We start from the raw sequence: 19,702 nt of genomic DNA, 5'->3' as shown, positions 1-19,702 counted from the left end.
ATTGAGATCCAGCCAGTTCCACAGAGGGGACCGGGAGAGAGGGGCCAGATCTCCTCACAGAGCAAGGCTGGCTGCACACCATCACAGCCCTAAACCAGAAGCTGAGGCTGGTGAGGTTTGGCGAGGTGCCTGCCCCACAGAGCCAGCCTCATGCGTCAGAGCTGGGCTCCAGGACCAAGACGTGGGTGAGGCGGGGATGTCCAGCCTGAGTGGGGTGTAGACACCTGTGTCTGAATGCCTCCCTCCCGCTCTCCTGTAGGAGTGGAAGGTGGCCCATGCTTTTGGTCTTAGGCTGCTGATTATTTTTGGCAAATAGAGGCAAACACTGCAGACTGCCTTATGTTTTATTTTATTTTCAGTAATTCAGTCATCACCCTGTTTTATTTTATTTTATTTTCAGTCATTCATTAATTTTTGTTTTGGTTTTGTGCCGTACCAGGTGTGGCACACGCTCAAGAGGATTTTATGGGGATCAAACTGAGATGAACTTGTGTGCAAGGCAAATGCCTTCCCGGCCTCCATCCTATCTCTCTGGCCTCTAGTCCTGACTGAACAGTTGGAGAGAGGGCGACTGGCCCTAAGAGTTACCCTCCTTCCTGCCTTTTTGCCCCATCACTGCCTCTTTCCTGGGCCGGGTCAGGCTGGTTCTGCCTGCACAGTGGGTGGCTGGTTCCACAGAGACCCGGTGGTACCCCCTTCCAGCTGCCCCTGGAGCCCTGATCCGGTCAGGGTCAGTCTGAGCAAGCGAAGAAGCACATTCTGACTTTGCAGTGGGGATGCAGAAGCTTCTGGTCTCCTTGTCGCGTTTCTTTCCCTCCTGGGACTTGGTCCCCCCATCCCTTCAGGCTCAGCTCCGAGGCCCAGACCTTGGCGGGTCTTTTCAGGTCTGCCCTGTGGCTCCTGTAAGCCAAAGCACAGCTTCTCCCTGTGAAATCAGAGTGGGGGAGTGGGGGGCGGGCAGGCGCCATCTACCGGCGCCCCTGGCCCCGGTAAGCAGCGGTACCACACTTCAGTTGGAAACCAGCGTCTGCCTCTTTTGGGGGGCAGGCTAGGGGGCGGCTGATTGGGGGCCATACCTGGTGCTCAGGGCTTATTCCTGGCTCGGAGCGCAGGGATCACTCCCGACAGGGATCAGACGCCCTGTGTGGTGCCGGGGGTCGAACCCGGGTCTGCACGTGCAAGGCAAGTGCCCTACCCGCTGTACTGTCTTTCCAGACACCGCGATTTGGGGTCCCCACCCCGCGGTCCGCAGTCGGGGGCCGCCCCTGGAGGTGGCCGGGTCGAAGGGGCCCTTTGCGCCTTCTCCCCGGCCTGACCCCGGTGGCGTTTGGGGCACCAGGTGCTCCGCTTCCCCTCACCCCCCCCTCGAAACCCGCCGTCCCGGGCCGGGGGGCGCCCCCTGCGGGCAGGTGCGGGCAGGTGCGCGGGGCTGGGCGCCGCCCTCGCCCCGGTGCCCCGCGCCGGGCGGTTGCGCCATCCGCTCCCGGGGCTTTAACAGGGCGGGCCGGGGCGCCGCGCGCGAGTTCCTCAAATGTTTTCCTGCGTTGCCAGGACTGAGAGCTGCTCTGAGTCATGGGCGAGCGGGGAGCGCGGCGCGGGGCCGGGCGCGGCGCGGGGCTCCGGGGGCCGCCGAGCGCGCGCAGCCCCGGGGGCTCCAGGCCGGCCGCCCCGCCGCCGCCGAGCGGCCGAGCCGCCGCCGGCACCCGCAGCCCCGGCGCCTGTCCCGGAGGGCGCCCGGGAGGAAGCATGTGGGCCGCGCGCTGCGCTCTGCTCGCCGCCCTGGTGGCCGCCTGCGGGGCCACCGCCACCGTCCGCGACTGCCCGGCGCTGGGTAAGGGCTGAGCGCCGCGCGGGGGGTGCGGGAAGCGCGGGGCGGGGAGGGCCGGGGGTCCGCGGCGGCGCGGGGCGCGGGCCCCGGGACCTGGGGACTCCCTGGCAGCGGATCGCTGGTGCCTGAGCGCAGGGCCCCGTCCTACGCGTCTCTCTCCGGCGGGATGCGGGGCTCGACCCCGTCCCGTCTGCCAGCTAGTCCTGCCGGGCGCTCGGAAACCTGTTCCCGCGCCCCGCGCCTGCCCAGCCCCGCACTCACGCGCGCGTCCCACGGGTGCGGGCCCCGCCGGGGGCCCTTGGCACCAGCAGCGCGGCTGTCGCCCCAGCGTTCCGGGGGCATCTCCCTAGATGTTTTGTGCGGGTGACAGTGCCCCGCTGAGGGGCGCTGAGTCACGGGCCCCACTCAGCCCCTTCTCCGCGTGCTCGGTTCTCTGCAGACCCCAGCAGTTGCCCCGGGCGGTGGCGCGCCCCGGCCCGAGAGCGGGACCCGAGGGGAGGCTGGTGAGGGCTGGGGGCGTCGGGCTCCCCGTTCCAGAGGAGAGGAGCAGCGAGGCGGCAGAGGGCGGCGGGCACTTGCTGTCCCGCTTGGGGGACCGCCTGGCTGTCGCTTGGCCTCTGCTGAGCGGAGCCGGCTGCTGCTTCTCCAGGGGGTTATTTTAGGGTCGAGAACCCAGCGGGAAAACCGAGCGCCAGCTGGCAGTCTTCTGGGAACAGCTGGCTGGGGAGATGGTACCCTGGGCTCCTGCCCGCGAGGAATGATAAGGAGGTAGCCCAGAGCCCGGGGTGCTGTGCCTTGGGCTGAGAAGACTAAAGGAATCCGGCTCTCTACACGTTTAATTCTTTGTGGCTGTGCAAGAGCCAAACCTCACACCTGTGAAGCTCTTATTCTAGCATCGCCCTGTGGATGGGGGCGCCTTGGCGTCTAGGTCTAACCCCGCTGCTGCTTGCCAGGCTCATGCTCCAGCCCTCTGGGCTCTCTCCCTTCCCCAGGCTTCGCATACCTTTACCACTGGCAGGCACTGTTGGTTGGGGCCCCCTGCACCTCAGCCCTGTTTCCACTGGAATTAGAGGTCCTTGGTGTAAAAGGGATGAGTGAAGGCCGGAGAGGTAGTACAATGGCTAGGGCTCTTTCTTGCCTTGCAAAGTTCGGCTCAGGTTGGTACTATCCCTGGCACCCTGTATGGTCTCCCAGCCCCACCAGGAGTACTTCTTGAGTTTAGAGCCAGGAGTAAGCCCTGAGCACTGCTAATGTGCCTCCCCCCTATATATATATATATATATATATATATATATATATATATATATATATATTGCTTTTTGGGTCACACCTGGCATTGCACAGGGGTTACTCCTGGCTCATGTACTCAGGAATTACTCCTGGCGATGCTCAGGGGACCATATAGGATGCTGGGAATCGAACCTGGGTCAGCGCGTGCAAGGCAAACGCCCTCCCCGCTGTGCTATCGCTCCAAGCCCCCAAAAAATAATTTTAAAAAGAGAGACAAAAGGTGTGTGTGGGAAGGTGTCCGAGAGCCCGAGAGGTAGGGGCAGAGCTGGTGAGGCCCACTCATAGCTCTGCCCTGTGGCACTCCAACTAACACAGGACTAGCCCTGAAGGCAGAGGGGGCCTGGGGCAAGCTGAGGGTCAGGCCCTGTGGCCGGGAGTGGGGTAGGGGGCGGGAGTGCAGTGTGGCAGGACTGGCTGGGGAGGGAGGGAGGGAGGGCGGCTGGGGTGCCTGTCCTGTCTCTGCCTCTGCTCCCCTGCCGCCTGGGCCCTGCCCCAGGGAGGTTACCAGGCTTCTCTCCCCTCCAGGGCTGCTGTTGCTGTCAGCTCGTGTCCCTGGGGCTCGGAGGCTCGGAGGCGGGGCACGGGGCCTGTGGCCTGGGCAGCCCTGGAAAGGCAGAACTGGTAGTTTTAGGGGAGGAAGTGAAAATCCTCTCCCCAGCCCCCAAGGAAAAGGCAGAGAAGTCGACTCTCCCCTCCCCCTCCCCACCCGAATAAAAACAGGACAGGAAGTGACTCTGGGGACCAGTGTGGGGAGCAGGGGCCCTTCAGGGGACAGCGCGCAGGTCTTGGAGGATGCTGCCCTTTCCTTGGCGTCAGAGGCCGGGAGCTGGAGGCATGGCCCAGAGGTGCTCACGTGAGGGGTCAGAGGTGCTGGGTTCGGGACCTGGTGGCTCACGCTGCTCGGTGTCAGCTCCTATCCCACCTCTGAACTCGGCCGCATCCCCAGATCAGGATTTCTCCAACATCCCAGGGCCCCTTGCATTGGAATTGGCATGTGGGGTGGAGGTGCAGGAGGGGGCTCCTCGGATGGCCCCTCAGAATGTGGGAGTGGGCTGGGGACACGTCCTTCTCAGGAAGCGTCCCTGCCGGCCTGGGCAGATGTGGGGACAGACGGCCTCAGAGCCACTAAACCGAGGCCTCCCTGCCCCCAGCTGCTAGAAATCTGTGCACTGGCCCAGACCTTTGTTTATTCATTGCAACAAACAGGAATTGAGTCGTGGAGCGCCCTGGTGTGTGTGTGGGTGGGGGTGCCGGTGTAGGGTCTGTCACCCAGACTCTACCCTCGAGGGAGCAGCTGGTGAGACAGCCCAGGACTGAGTGCCAGGCCTGGCGTACCCAAGTCCAGCCTGGTGTACTGAGAATCACAAGGAGGGACCCTCAGGGCCCAGCCCCAGTATCTCCTGGGAGGAGGAAGGACCGGGGGGTAGGGGCGATCCGCGGGGAGGAGCACTCTGAGCGGGCACCCCTCGATTCTCACCAGCAGGCCACAGCCCTTGAGGGAGGGCACTGGCATGTGTCCCGGTCAGCCTTAAGGGCCTCGGCTGTGCCCTCCCGCCCCTGGGCACCCCTTAATGGGAATTGACGAAAATGAAATAAAAATACTCGTTCACGTGCTCAGCTGCCCAGGGTGAGGGCTGCCCAGAGCATTCCATGCAGAGGTGCTGCGGACATGCTGTGCTCAGAGGGCTGGCTGCCTTCTTCTGGAAGTTTCCTTCCCTCCCTCCCTCCCTCCTTCTCTTCCCTTCCTTCATTCCTCCCTTCCTGCCTCCCTCCCTTCCTCGCTCCCTCCCTCCCTCATTCTTTTTTTTTTTTGAGATTCTGAGCCAAACCCAACAGTGCTCAGGGCTTTCTCCTGGCTCTGTGTTCTTGGCGGGCTCAGGGCTTCCTTTGGGGTCTAAGAGGTCAGTTATGTGCAGGGCAAGCGCCCGGCCTGCTGGCCTGTCCCTTGGCCCCTGGAGGAGGATGTAACCCCCTGTTCAGATGGGGAGCTGAGGGACAAGTAGACGCGGATTCGGAGGAATTGGCTACAGGAGTCTGGTGTCCGGGAATGGGGACCGAGCTAGGGGCTGGCGCAGGTGACATGATCTCAGAAGAGTCCCTGGGGTCACCCAGGGTAAGAGGGTAGAGCACAGCTCCACAGGGCTGTGGCCATTACTGCCATGAGACCCGTGGCCCCCCATCCCCTGCTCCTTGGGCTGGGGAAGAGGCTGGCTGGAGGGCTGGAGAAATGGGTGCTGGGGGTGTGGGAAGCCAGCAGGCAGCGTCTCAAGGAGGTGGAAGCGTAACGTGGAGCCTGCCGAGGGGCACAGGAGCCCCGCAGGGCTGGGCGGCCTGGACGGGGCAGGGCTGCACTGGTCTCGGCACAGTGTCACCGTCCAGGGAAGCTGAGGGAAGCCCAGAGGAGGGCCCTGTGCAGGGACTGGCATCGCCTGCTTGTGCTGGTGGCAACGATCCGCTAGGGACCAGGGGTGACCATGGTGGGAAGTGCCAGAGCAATAGCCTTGACTGGGAAGGACTAGTCGGGGGGCTCAGAAAGGCGAGGAGGAGGGCCCAAGGGGAAGCACAGTGAGGGGGGCACTTGCCTTGCACGCGGGGTTCGATCCCCGACAGCCCATGTGGTCCTCCAGGCACTGCTAGGAGTAACTTCTGAGCGCAGAGCCAGGAGTAACCCTGCCGGGGGTGACCCTGCCGGGTGTGACCCCAAGACAAACAAACAAAAAAGTTTAGGCAGTATGTTCAGGGTCACGCTTCGAGGAAGTGAGCGAGGGCAGAGCCCACACTGTCCCCAATGCAGGGCCTGGAGCGCAGCCTCGGCTGAGCCACTCCAGTGCCATCTCCTTGGGGCGGCCCGTCTCCGCCCCAGGGTGGGGGTCTGCCTTCTCTCAAGCCCGGGGACTGAGCGTCTGCGCTGGCTCCCTGCTTACGTCCCTTTGGGTCAGGGGACCGTGTGGGGACTCGGCGAGGCTGCTGGGCTCTTGCTGCTGCCCACCTCAATCCCCTTGGGGAAGGCAGAGGAACAAGAGCGTTTCCCCGAATCTTCCAGAATCCTGCAAGTCCCCTCTAGCCTCCGGGTGCTAGAGATGTGTGTGATTGCTGAGAGGCTGTGTTGATCGGGAAAGGGGAGGGTTTCCCCACTGCAAAGATATTGGGCAAAGCCCTGCCGCCTCCTTACAGGTTTCCAGAGATTAGCTTTGTCCTGAGAGTAGTCGTGCCGGGTTTGGTGGGGGAGGGGGCGGAGAGGCACACCCAGTAGTGGACCATGCTGTGGATCCCGGGCCTCTGGCCTGCAAAACACACGCCCCAGCCCGTGGAGCCGGATCTCCCCCGCCCTCAGAGTTAGATCCTTCGGTAATGAACCAGTGACGTAGTGAAAACAAAACCAAAACAAACTTTCTCTTGTTTGGATGTTTCATTATGTGAACGCACACAGTCTCCTTCTGATGGCCATCTGGTTGCTTCTGGCCGGACACTGCTACAGGGACTAAATACACATTTCCCTCCTCTTGCCTGAATCCAAATGCATCTATGGATCAACAGTCAAATGCATTCGCTGTGTGTGTGTATGTGGCGGGGAGGGGGGCACACCCAGCATTGCAGGGTTGGGGACTGTGACAACTGCATTTTGTTCCTTGCCCCAAGCAAGGCAAATGCACTACCTCCAAGCTACATCCTGGCCCCCATATTCGATCTGTTTTAAATCTACTATAAAGTGAGGTACAAGGTTTGGCCTTGACTTCTTCCCCTCCAGTAACCTTGTGTGGGCCAACCTGGCCTCAATCCCTGATCCCCTGAGCCCACCAGAAGTGATTCCTGAGCACAGAGCCAGGAGGAGTAAACCCTGAGCTGTACAAGTTGTAGCCCAAACCCCAAAATAAGTAAAACGGAGGGCCAGAGAGATAGTATAGTGGCATTTGCCTTGCTCACGGCTGGCCCAGTTTGATCCCTGGCACCACATAGGGTCCCCCAAGCTCCCCCCGCAGGAGTAATTTCTGAGCAAAGAGACAGGAGTAAGCCCTGAACATTGCTGGATATGGCCTAAAAAAACAAAAAGGAACCCCCCCCCCAAAAAAATTCTCTTGTGCTTTTGAGTTTATATGGTTTTTTGTTAGTTAAAATTGCTTTCAAATTGCAAGCAAACACAGATTCTGGGAGAGGGGATGTGACTTGGTGGTAGGGCGCTTGCCTTGCATGCATGAGACTCTGGTCCTATCCTGGATGCTGAACTCACAGGGAAAAAAACAGATTCTTTAAACTATATTATTGTCGCACTGTTGCACTGTCATTCCGTTGTTCATTGATTTGCTTGAGCGGGCACCAGTAATGTCTCCATTGTGAGACTTGTTGTTACTGTTTTTGGCATATCGAATACCCCACGGGTAGCTTGCCAGGCTCTGCCATGCGGGCGGGATACTCTTGGTAGCTTGCTAGGCTCTCTGAGAGGGATGGGGAATCGAAACTGGGTCGGCCACATGCAAAGCAAATGCCTTACCTGCTCTGCTATCACTCCAGTCCCTTTAAAATATATATGTATATATTAAAATTTAATTAAAAAACTAAGATTTACAAAAGTTATTGATAGTTGAGTTTTAGATATGTATTTCTTTTCTTTGGGGGGGTGGGGTTGGCCACACCAGTGATGCTTAGGGCTTACTCCTGGTTCTGCGCTCAGGGATCACTCCTGGCAGGCTCAGGGAGCCACATGGAATTCTGGGGATTGAACCCAGGTTGGCCACATGCAAGGCAAACTCCCTATCCACAGTACTCTCACTCCAGCCTAGGCATACGATATTTCAGCACCAATCCCACCACCAACTTCAACGTCCCTCCACCCCTGTTCCCATATTTCCTCCCACCCCAGTCCCTCACCCATCCCACCTGTCACCTGACAGTAACATTACAAAGTTCTGGTGGCTGCAGCTTAGATCTCATGAAAAGGACAGATTCTAATGTGTCATTGCTGGGACTGGAATCCCATGCCCCCTAACTAGCTCTGTAAGCAGTGTCCTCTCTTCGATAGATCGTCGGGAAAACGGTTAGGTAGTACACGTGCACACTTGACATAGCACCTATGTGACTAACACTTAATCTGAGCTTTGTTTTTTGGGGGTCCCCAACTGTGCTCAGGGCTGACTTCTGGCTGAGTTTGATCCCCAAACTCAGGGGATCAAACCCTGATTAGCTGTGTGCAAGGCAGATGCCCTACCTGCTGTACTATCTCTCCAGCCCCTCAGACTAAGCTTTATTTATATATTTTTTTAATGTGGTAAACTACACGTAGCATAGAAATTTTCATCTGGGGGCCAGAGCCATGGTACAGCAGGTAGGGCATTTGCCTTGCACGTGTGTCTGACCTGGGTTCAATCCTCAGCATACCATAAGGTCCCCAAGCACCACCAGGGGTAATTCCTGAGTACAGAACCAGGAGTAACCCCTGAGCATCGCTGAGTGTGACTCAGAAAGAAAAAACAAATTTTTCATCTGAACCATTGTTATGCAGTTCAATAGTGCAAACTAAAGTAGTTTCGTTTACTATTATTTCTGCACTTACGTGTTTTTCCATAGTTTCCGCTGTTCGTTTCAGTGCTTACACTACCATGCTGCTTTAATTCCGGTAGCTTTGTCATGTGCTTGGAAGTTTCACTGGGCTAATCCCTTCTCATTTCCCTGCTCTTTCAGATTTGGGCTTCAGGGCTTGCTGGTTTTCTTTTTCATTTGAGTTTGACAAACTGTTCTATTTCCCCCCAAAGTTCTACTACACACACACACACACACACACACACACACACACACACACACACACACACACACCCCACTCTGGCCTCTCTACTGGTATTTTCATTGAGATCAAGTAGAAGTTAGAAGTTGATCTAGGAGTGTGAACACAGTGGGTTCGGAATGGCGAGTCTCCCTCACTCAGAACTGGGCAGGCCTGGGGCCGCAGAGATGGTGCAGTTTTAGGGCACTTGCCTTGCATATGTCCGGCCCGGGTTCATTCCCTGGATCCCCAGAGGGCCCCCTGAGCCCCGTAGGTGTGACCCTTGAGCACAGAGTGGGAACAAGCCTCTGCTGGGTGTGCACCTCCAAACAGAACAAAACCGAATGGACAAGTCAGGCCGGGTGCAGCTGAAGGGGGGGGGGGGGGCACCTGGTGCCTGCTTGGCCGGGGGTAGACGTGTCTGCTGCCTTCTTCACGGAGGCCCGGAGTGGGCCGAGCAGTGCGTGTGTGCGCACACACGTGTGTGCAGGTGTGTGCGTGTGCATGTGGGGCCTGGGTCAGTGTCCCGGCTCAGACAGCTGCAGGTGTACAGGAGTGTCTCTGAGGCCGTCATGGAACATTTGTGACCCTGCCTGGGAAGTGTGCAGACCCCATTAGTCTGACAGGTCAGACCCTGCCTCCCCGCTGCAGACCTGCAGCCCTTCCCCCATGCCCCAGTGCGACTTTCTGCACCTTTAGCATTTTTTCTGCTCCTTAAAAGGGTATGGGAGCTACAGCGGGTAGGGCGTTTGCCTTGCACGCGGCCAACCCGGGTTCGATCCCCGGCATCCCATATGGTCCCCCGAGCACCGCCAGGAGTAATTCCTGAGTGCAGAGCCAGGAGTAACCCCTGAGCATCGCTGGGTGTGACCCAAAAAGCAGAAAAAAAAAAAAGGGTATGGGAGCCAAATGGTGCCCCTGTGTCTTGGTTTGGCGGTGAGGGGGCAGCCCCCAGGGCTGGGTGACAGATGGGCCCAGGGGCCCATCTGGGTACCACCGTCTGGCAGGTGGCTTGGGCCTCATGCCCTCTGTAGAAAGGCTCATCCTGTAGCGTGTGGCTGGCATGCGGGGTCCTGGGCTCAATCCTTGGCACCACATGGTCCTGGCACGGAGCCTGAGCAGCCCCCAAGGGCCTCCAGGGGTGCCCCCTCCCTCCCCAGAGAAGGGGCATCTTGGCCTATGCTGTCTTTCAGGGCCTCACAGCCTCAGCCGAGAGTGACCCTCAGCTCAGCTGCTTGGGGCTTATCCTCGCAAGGGACCCTACCCCATATCCCTGTTCTGTCCCCTTGGGCGTGGGGCTGGTCACGTGGTTGGTCTCCAGTCCGTGGGTTGCTCTCCAGGGGAGTTGCTGTTTGCCTCCTTCTTCGATATCTTTTCCTCTAATTTGTTTATAATCCCTTCGAGGTGACCCAGGCCAGACCTCTGGGCCCCAGGCCAGCTGTTGCTCTGTGTTGCTGCCAGGAGAGGATTAAATGTTTTTCTCTGGAGGCACTGGTCACACTCACACATAGACACACACACACACACACACACATAGACAGACACACAGAGGCACGGGTCACACTCATACACACTCACAGTCATGCTCACACACATACACAGACACGCTCACTCTCCCTCTCTCTCTCTCACACGCATGCGCGCACACACACGCACGCACGCACGCACACACACACGCACGTGCGCGGCTCCCCGCTGAGTCGGCAACAGCCCGGGACCTCCTCTGCTGTTGTACAGTCGGTCCATGTAACAGAAGCGAGTCCGGGCAGTGCCAAGGCAAATATAGCCACTGCCAAATACAAGACAAATACAAGCAGGTACAGAAGGTCCAGACACGTTAGAGGGATGGGTGGGGGCGCCACGGGGTGCAGCCCGCACCGAGAAGGGGTGCGGGCGGGGAGGCTGGCACGGGAAGCGAGGGAGGGCCGGCAGGTGCTGGGAGGGGACAGGGTCCTGCCCCCAGGTGCTGTGGGCACCCTCTACCCCCACACCTCAAGGCTTGTGGCAGGGTGGGAGACTGGGAGGGTGCCGAGGGAGGGCTCCAGCGTGCCCAGCGGGTGAGTGAGCTCAGTGCCCACATTTCTCTGAAGACCCACAGGGAATTGGGGGCCAACCCCGCAGGGGAAAGGGCACCGGGGCAGCCCAGGCACGGCCAGGGAATTTAGTCCGACCTAGAGGAGGCTGCAGGGGGAGGGCAGCGTTCGTCCACGCTCCTCTCCCTGGACTTCTCGGCAGCCACCGCCTCCGGGCCAGAAGCGTTTATCACAGCCGCCCCGAGCTTCCTCCACGCAGCCTCCTGCAACCTGAGAGGCCACGCTGGCTGCGCCCTGCCTCCGCGGCAGATGCAGCCTCATCCCCGCAGGGACAGCGGGATTAGTGGGCGCGTGATAACTCCCCTGGTTCTGGGCACTTGGCCCCCGCTGACATAAACGGGCCGGGAGCCCAGCTTAGTTCTTGCTGGCCAGTGTGACAGCCAGCAAAGGGGGTTGGGAAATGCTCCTGCTCTGTCTCTGGTCAGTGACGTTTGCATGCTAACTCCAGGAGCAGAAAAACAACAAGGCTGTTTGGTGCGGTCGGGGGTGGGGAAGCCCCCGCGGGCCTGAGCTGGTCGCAGTGTCCCACCCAGAAGGTACTAGGTGGGGTGGGTGCCTGTGTGCCAAGAAGTGGGTGATGTGTGCATAAGCGAGGTGTGGGATTGACTGTCGGGGTCCTGGGACCTAAACTCACTTGCTCTTGAAGATGGGGGGGAACGAGAGAACCCCCACCCCCGCCTCCCAGCTACCACTCTGGAGTGCTCTGAGGACTGGAAACTTGTCTGCATAGGGTCCCCACCCCTCAGCTCTCTCCAAAGGTCATCGGCTAATAGAATAATGAACACTTCGATTAATTGTCTTTTCTTTGTCTTTGGGGGCCACACCCAGCAGTGCTCAGGGCCTGTGCCTGTCTTGTGCTTGGGGACCACGTGGCCTTGCGCCTGGACTCGGGCCGCCTGCCTGCGAGTCCCGGGCTGTTTTGCACTCCGCCTTGCCTCTGTGGCCCTAGTACTGTGCCTCAAGCTGGTTCCTGTTAGAGATGAGCAGATCTGGACATGCTTCCTGCCCCCTGGGAACTAGTGCTCTCGATAAGAGGCTGGGTTTGGGGGCCGCTCGAGGCCAGAGATAACTCCAGGGCCCATTACATGCTTTGCAGGCCGGAGAGCATCTGCAAACTTCCTGTGTGCGTCCACAGGCTCCATCCACAGCACCCCGGGCCCCCCCCCGCCCCCCGAGCATAGAGACTGCAGGAGAGAGACCCTGAGCACTGCAACGGGTAGACCGGAAGCAAAATGAGGAAAAAGAGCCTTGAGTTTGGGGCTGGGGGTGCCAGGAACCTTGAGATGGTAGTCTGAACCCGCAGTCCCCCGAGAGGGCAGGTGGGGCTCAGCCAGGGGCTGCCACATCCCCCGGGCTGTCTGCATGTCACTGGCAAGACCTGGATCAGAACTCTGCTCTGCGGATCTACAGACCGGGGGCCTCCGTGTCCAGCGGTGTCTCATGCTCTGGGATGTACTTTGGGATGGTTTGATTTTTGAGCCACACCCCAGCAATGCTCCGCACTTACTCCAGGCGGTGCTCAGGGGACCCTACGGTGTTCCAGGGATGGAACCCAGGTCGGCTGCATGCAAGGCAAGCACACTACCCACTGGGCTATCTCCAGCCCGCGGGACGTGCTTTTCAACCAGAGAACAAATTAAGACCAGAACATATAACGGTGTCAGTAATGCCCCCGGCCCCAAGTTACCAGCCCCTGGCTAGAGGCCCTCTGAAGGGGTGGGGGTGGGGGGGAACTTGGTGGTGTTGGTCACAGGTGAGATGCTTTGGTTCCCTTCAGTGCCCCATCCCACTGTTCAGGAACTAAGAGGAGGGGTCCAGACCCCAGGGGCCTTGGCTGTGGCCTTCTTGCCCTGGCCACCCTGTCCTCAGCCGCACTGCCCTGAGGGTGGGGGCGGACACCGGACAAGTGGCTCCTCCAGGAGATGATGGGAAGGAGAGGAAGGAAGAAGCAGTGTGTTGGTCCTGTTGTGGAGGCTGCGAGCTGACACGGAATGCTCCTCGATTTCCCCTCTTGTGTGTGGGGCCACTTTCTTTTCCCCTTGTTTGGGGGCCGCACATGGCGGTGCCCTGGATTTACTTCTGACCGCACTCAGGAATTCCTCCTGAGGTTGCTCAGGGCACCATACGTGTGTTGGGTATCGACCCCGGGTTGGCCACATGCGCAGCAAGTGCCCTCCCTCTGTGCTCTCTCCCGGCCTGCCTGTCCTGAGTCTGGGGTCTGGGGACGGGCCCAGCCCTGAAGTCTCAGTCTGACCCCAGATGGGAGAATGCAGGTGCAGCTCGGCCAGGGCTGTCTGCCTGTCACTGGGGGCTGGAGGCTCGGCCCAGGTCCTGGCCCCCGACTCTTCCTGCTCTCGCCCTTCTGTGTGCTGGCCTCACTCTGGTTTTGTTTGTTTGTCTTAGATGATCAATATAGAGACATAGAATCTGGGTTTTTTGTTTGTTTTTTTTCTTTGGCTTTTTGGGTCACACCTGGAGATGCACAGGGGGTTACTCCTGGCTGTGCACTCAGGAATCACCCCTGGCAGTGCTCAGGGAACCATATGGGATGCTGGGAATCAAACCCGGGTCGGCTGCATGCAAGCAAACGCCCTACCCACTGTGCTATCACTCCAGCCCCAGAATCTATTTTTTAATTTTTTTAATTAATTATTTTAGGGCATTACAAAGCTGCTCATGATTGGATTTCAGTCATACAGTGTTCCAACACCGATCCCTCCACCCGTGTGCATTTCCCAGCACAGTGTCCCCAGGTTCCCTCCCATCACCCCCACCCCAACCCCCTGCCTGCCTCTATGGCAGGCACTTTTCTTTTTTTTTTTCTTTTTGGGTCACACCCGGCGATGCTCAGGGGTTACTCCTGGCTCTGCTCAGGGGACCATATGGGATGCTGGGAATTGAACCTGGGTGGGCTTTGTGCAAGGCAAACACCCTATCCACTGTGCTATTGCTCCAGCCCCTACGGCAGGCGCTTTTCTTCTCTCTCTCTCTCTCTCTCTCTCTCTCTCTCTCTCTCTCTCTCTCTCTCCTTTTGGACATTGTGGTCTGCAATATTGATACTGAAAGGTTATCAAAAATATTTCTTCCCAGGGGCTGGAGAGATAGCACAGCGGGTAGGGCGTTTGCCTTGCACGCGGCCAACCCAGGTTCAAATCCCAGCATCCCATATGGTCCCCTGAGCATGACCAGGGGTGGTTCCTGAGTGCAGAGCCAGGAGTAACCCCTGTGCATTGCCGGGTGTGACCCAAAAAGCAAAAAAAAAAAAAAAAAAAAAAGAATATTCCTTCCCAGCCTTTAACACTCAGATCTTATTCAGCGTGATCATTCCCAGCTATTATTGTCATACTGATCTCTTCTCTGTCTTACCTACCCTCAGCCCCCCACACACTTGTGGTTTATTCCAACCATTGACAAGTCCTCCTAACCCCTCTTTGCCCTGTCCATGGATATTCTTCATCTATCTATCTATCTATCTATCTATCTATCTATCTATCTATCTATCTACATATATATATTTTTATACCCACATGAATGTAGTCATTCTATATATGTGCCTCTCCTTCTGACTCATTTCACCAGCATGATACTCTCCATGTCCATCCATTTATAGACAAATTTCATGACTTCATTTTTCCTGACAGCTGCATAATATTCCATTCTCACTCTGTATTCTTTTTTTGGCCACACCTGCTGGTGCTTCCTGCTACTCCCAGCTTAGTGCTCCATGGTCAAACCTGGGACTCCCACAATCGGGCCCTGTGCTCCCGCCCTTTGAGCCTCCTCCCTGCCCCCTCCTCCCTCTCTGTGAGCCCTGCCCAGCCCCCACTGCCTAGAATCACTTACCCCTCTGTTTCCCCCTGGCCCTGCGGAGGGCTCTGTGAGGGCGCCCCATGCCGTGGGGTTTGGAGGGGTCAGCAAGGTCACCTATGGATGGGTAGAGAGGTAGGCAGAGGGGCCACAGGGTGTTCTGTTCTGGGAGTGTCCCCTTCTTCAGCCTCAGAGATATCCACTAACTCCCCTGTGGCCACATGGCCTCCTGGCTTTGTACGGAGGGTGAGGGTATGAGCAGGTGACCCCAAAAATTAATTTTCTCCTTTCAACTAAGTGTGATGAACCTATAGTGGATATTTTAATTTTACTTAGTATTTTTTTTTTTGAGTCAGGGCATACCTGGCTGCGCTCAGGGGTCACTCCTGGAGGGGCTCAGGGACCCATATGGGGATTGAACCTGGGCTGGCCACATGCAAGGCGAGTGCTTTGCCCGCTGTGTATCTCTCTCTGGCCCCATAGTAATTTTATCTGGGCTTCCCAGGATTGAACCCAGGGTCTCAAACATGCAAAGCTTGTATTCTACCGCTGAGCTAGAGCCCCAGCTCCTGCCTCTGATACTTTTATTTTGGGGGGTCTCACCGGCAGTGCTCTGGGCTCCCAGGGGTCCTGCCGATGCTGAACCAACTGCACAGGTGGTTTAATGTCGGACCCTATGGTGCCAGGGCTGGAGCTTCAGAGGGGGGTGTGTGCCAACCCCTGCCCTCTCTCCCAGCCCTGACCTGGCACCTTTCAAAGCATACTTGGTGCCACCTTGTGCCGGTACTGTAGGAACCAGTGGCAGGCGGGCGTTCTGGCTGGCCGCGTGAGCAGACACATTCCTGCGTTCTTGAGGAGTGAGCAGGCCTGGGCTCGCATCCTGGCCCGCACTACGGAGTCCTGCTGAGCTCAGGGCCCGCTGCTCCCTGCTGCCCGAGAGGCTCCGGGGGCCACGGAAGCTGCATGTCTCTGAGGGAGGGGACGCGCTGGGAGCATCCTCCTCACGCCTTCACCACTGAGTCTGCCCCTGGCCTTCTCTCCGTGGGTCGGTCCTGGGGAGAGAAAGAAGGGCAGGGAGGAGGGACAGGGAGCAGGTGCCCAGCCCAGCCCAGGGGACGTGCTGTGGCCTGGAACGTCCTCTCAGAAACCGCTTGTCCTGGGGCACTCCAACTCCATATTCCTCCCGTTCTCTGATGCCCACCCGGTGCACCTTACTCTCCCCCAGAACTCAGAGCAGACCCCAGACACCAGCTTCCATCTTTAGGTATTTATCTGTTTTCCCCTCTGCACAAGGATGGAGATACAAGTTGCTTACAGACCCTGAGACCCCACAGAAGAATGGGAGGACAGAGGGCTCGGGGAGGGAGTACAGCAGCCGGGGCTTCAACCTTGCATGCAGTCAGCCCGGATTCGATCCCTGGCATCCCATATGGTCCCCTGAGCACCTCTAGGAGTAATCCCCGAGTGCAGAGCCAGGAGTGACCCCTGAGCACTGTTCAATGCAGCCCAAAAAGGGGAATAAAAAGGAGGACCCAGGATGTTGTCTTCTGCTCCCACTTGAGGCGGGCAGAGGGGCCGAGAAGGCCAGTTGGGGGATCACTTCCTCCTCACAAGATGCTGCAGACTCCTTCCCGGCCACCACACCTGGGGGCCCTCAGGACACAGGACCAGAGGCAGAGGGCTGAGCAAGTACGGGGCAAGCCCAAGGGACGGCAGAACATTTTGACTTCAGCAAGTTTCCTTCCTTCTTTCCTTCCTTCCTTCCTTCCTTCCTTCCTTCCTTCCTTCCTTCCTTCCTTCCTTCCTTCCTTCCTTCCTTCCTTTCTTCCTTCCTTCCTTCCTTCCTCCCTCCTTCCATCCTTCCTTCCTTCCTTCCTTCTTCACTCCCTCCCTCCCTCCCTCTCTCCCTCCCTCCCTCCCTCCCTTTCTTTTTTTTGGTTTTTGGATCATACCTGGTGATGCTCATGGCTACTCCTGGCTCTGCACTCAGGGAATCACTCCTGGCGGAACTTGGAGGACCACATGGGAAGCCGGGGATGGAACCGAGGGGGTCAGCCGTGTGCAAGGCACATGCCCCCCCACATACTATCGTTCAGGCCTCAGTTTCTTTTCTTTCCTGGGAAGCCCATAGCTGGGGGTGCTGGGGGCCCTAAAGGCTTTGGGGGTAGAACTCATTGGTCCACATGCCAGGTCCCTCGAGTCGGCGCCCTGGTCGAGTAGATGGACCTTTTTTGACACATTTCTCTGATATTTGATTGAGATCATTCTGTAGATGGTGCTTTTTAAAAAGCAGGTTTAGCACGGTAAAAAGCAGGTTCAAAGGTTTGAAGAGAAACACGTTTCGCAGAAGGGCTGGGACAGGCAACCTTTGCCAATTGGTGGCTTATAAATTAGTCATTCCCTATCCAAAAAAAAAAAAGAAGTGACTCAGCTTTCAAGATTCAGAGAACCATTGCTCAAGCTCCCGGGCAGAGGAAGTGGCCATTGTGCAGCCCCGGTGCTCTGCTTTTGTGGAAGAGAGAGGGGGAAACAGTCTTTTGATTTGCTCTTTCTCTGAACTGCCCAGATCCTCTGGCCTTTGTGAGCAAGGGCGGGAGCAGAACAGCTCCTGCTTTTGTCCAGTCCCCAGACAAGGCAGGAGCGTCTCTTGGAGCTGGCGTGAGTGGGGAAGTCTGTTTTCTGGAAGTGTCTGGGGCAGAAGCACTGGAGAGTCCCCTCTGCCTCTCCCCTCGGCCAGCTGGGCTCTCGGGGGCACAGGGGCGCTGCTCCCACTCTGTCACCTGGGGGAGCCCTCAGTGCGGAGTCGTGCCTGGTGCCTGCAGGGGCCTCGGGGGCGTCCAGCACGTGCACCCGAGTTCTCACTGACGCTCAGCACAGCCCTTTGAGCTGCCTCCTGGGACCAAATCACCATTTTTCCCAGTTTCCGTGCAGGTCAGCTTAGGTGAATATTTGGTATGACTCGGTAGGGGTTTTTTTGTTGTTGTTCTTTGGTGGCGGGAGGTTGGGGGAGGCGGGTGTCTGAGAATACCTCTTTTTTTTTTTTCCTCCACGTGAATTATGGTTGAATTGCTTCTGTATGCTGTTTGGCTTATAAAAGATGGTCTGTGGTGTGTGTGTGTGCGTGTGTGCATGTGTGTGTGTGTGTGTGTGAGTGTGTGTTTTGCTTGCTTTTGGGGTTCTCTAAGGCATGTGGTTTTCCATGGAGACACACCCCCAGACCCCAAGTTCTGTGAGGAATGCCTTCATTTTTAGACTGTGGGGAACCCCCAGAGTGATTAGAAGTGTCAGTGGGGCTTCTATTGTCTCTTTTCACCTGGGGGCAGATGCCCAGAGGCAGGATCACTGGGAGTCGGAGCTCCGTTCTGTGTCTGAGAGTCTCCATAGAGATTTCCAGAAAGGCTGAGCCGGGCAACACCCCCACCAGCATCAGGGGCCCTGCCAGTGGGTTATTCCAATCTGTGAGTCTGGCTGGACTTGGGGCTACTCCTGGCTCTGTGCTCAAAAATCACCCCTGGTGGGGGTCCAGGGGTCCTATGTGGTGCTGGGGCTCCAGACGGGGGGGGGGGCGGTGCTGGGGTACGGCAAGCACCTTCCCACTGCCCGTCTCCCCGCCCCTCCCGTCTGCTGCGTGTCATTCTCACTAGCTTGAGATGATGTCTTGTTGCTCGGATTTGGATTTTCCGATAATAACTGACAGCGAGCACTTTTTCAGGTACATCATTGAAAGCTCCATATGTTCTCTTCACGAAAGTCTCCTCCTCTATTTTTTCATGTGGTTATTGGTTTCTGTTATTTGACTTTCTGAGCGCTTCAGCTGTCCTGGATATTCGTCCTGGCTCCCGTGTGTGGTGTGCAAATATCTCTCTCCTCCAGCCCAGCAACTTTCAAGGTAGCTCAGATTTCTCTGCTCCCCTTTCTTTTCTTTTCTCTTCTTTTCTTTTCTCCTCTTTTCTTTTCTCTTTTCTTTTTTCTTTTCTTTTCTTCTCTTTTCTTTTCGGGGGAGGGGTCACACCTGGCGATGCACAGGGGTTACTCCTGGCTCTGCACTCAGGAATTACTCCTGGTGGTGCTCGGGGGACCATATGGGATGCTGGGAGTTGAACCCAGGTCAGCCGCGTGCAAGGCAAATGCCCTACCCGCCGTGCTATCGCTCCAGCCCCTTTGGTCTCCTTTCTAACCCTATTTGTTTATTTTTGTTCCCGTTCTCTTTCTGGCCTGGGTCTTCTAGATGCCCCCTCACTCAGGCACAGATGAGAGCCTAGCACATGACTCAGAGGTGGGACCGTTTGTAAGTGCTCCTGGGATGTGTAGTCATCTGGAGGGGATGCACCAGGCCCAGCAGCTGTGCTCGGGGAAAACTGGACTAGAGAAGGTGGTGGCCACACTCCACTCGAGCATGCAAACAGCCCGGCGGCCCACCCCAGGCCAGTGGCACAGCCAGTCAGGGCTGAGCAATGGGAACTCGTCCTAGAGTGAGTCACGGGGCGGCTCTATCTGTGTGTAAGCGTCACTGAGGGCGATTGCCTGGATCTGGATGGAACTGCCCCGGACACACCTCCGGTGGACGCTGCAGCCCAATGGCCTCTCCACTGAAACCCGCCCATGGGCCTCACCAGCAGAACCAGGCCAGCACACTGGGGCCGCACAGTGGACAGTGACCCAGCAGTGAACATGTGCCGGCACCATGCTTGCTAGCCGCGTGTCCCTGAGTCTCAGCAGCTGGCCGTATAAACACACAGCACAGAGACAGTCTCCCCGCCCCACTCAGGAAGCTGCACAGGGGGCCAGAGCAACTACAGCAGGCACGGTGCTTGCCTGCGGCCAACCTGGGGTCCATCCCCAACACCCCCGATCCCCGCCAGGAGTGATCCCTGAGCACAGAGCTAGAAATAAGCCCTGAGCACCACCGGCTGTGGCCCCCCAACCAAA

The 19,702-nt window shown here is 57.8% G+C and overlaps 1 protein-coding gene across 2 annotated transcripts in view; it reads left to right on the top strand.

Moving 5' to 3' along the window:
* The first annotated feature begins 1,675 nt into the window (after nucleotides 1-1,675).
* IL6R (interleukin 6 receptor) overlaps nucleotides 1,676-19,702 on the top strand; it is a 47,462-nt gene continuing 29,435 nt past the window's right edge. The window contains exon 1 of one of the 2 annotated variants that reach the window (XM_055139131.1): nucleotides 1,676-1,831. In XM_055139131.1, the coding sequence (XP_054995106.1) occupies nucleotides 1,747-1,831 (85 nt within the window). In that variant the 5' untranslated portion in view covers nucleotides 1,676-1,746. Of the gene's footprint in view, nucleotides 1,832-10,594; nucleotides 10,691-19,702 lie in introns of those variants that run through there. The other variant, XM_055139132.1, reaches the window with a different exon arrangement.

This window comes from Sorex araneus, chromosome 5, assembly GCF_027595985.1.
Source record: "Sorex araneus isolate mSorAra2 chromosome 5, mSorAra2.pri, whole genome shotgun sequence".
In the NCBI taxonomy this organism is placed as follows: domain Eukaryota; kingdom Metazoa; phylum Chordata; class Mammalia; order Eulipotyphla; family Soricidae; genus Sorex; species Sorex araneus.
This window is presented reverse-complemented; position numbering and strand designations above follow the sequence as displayed.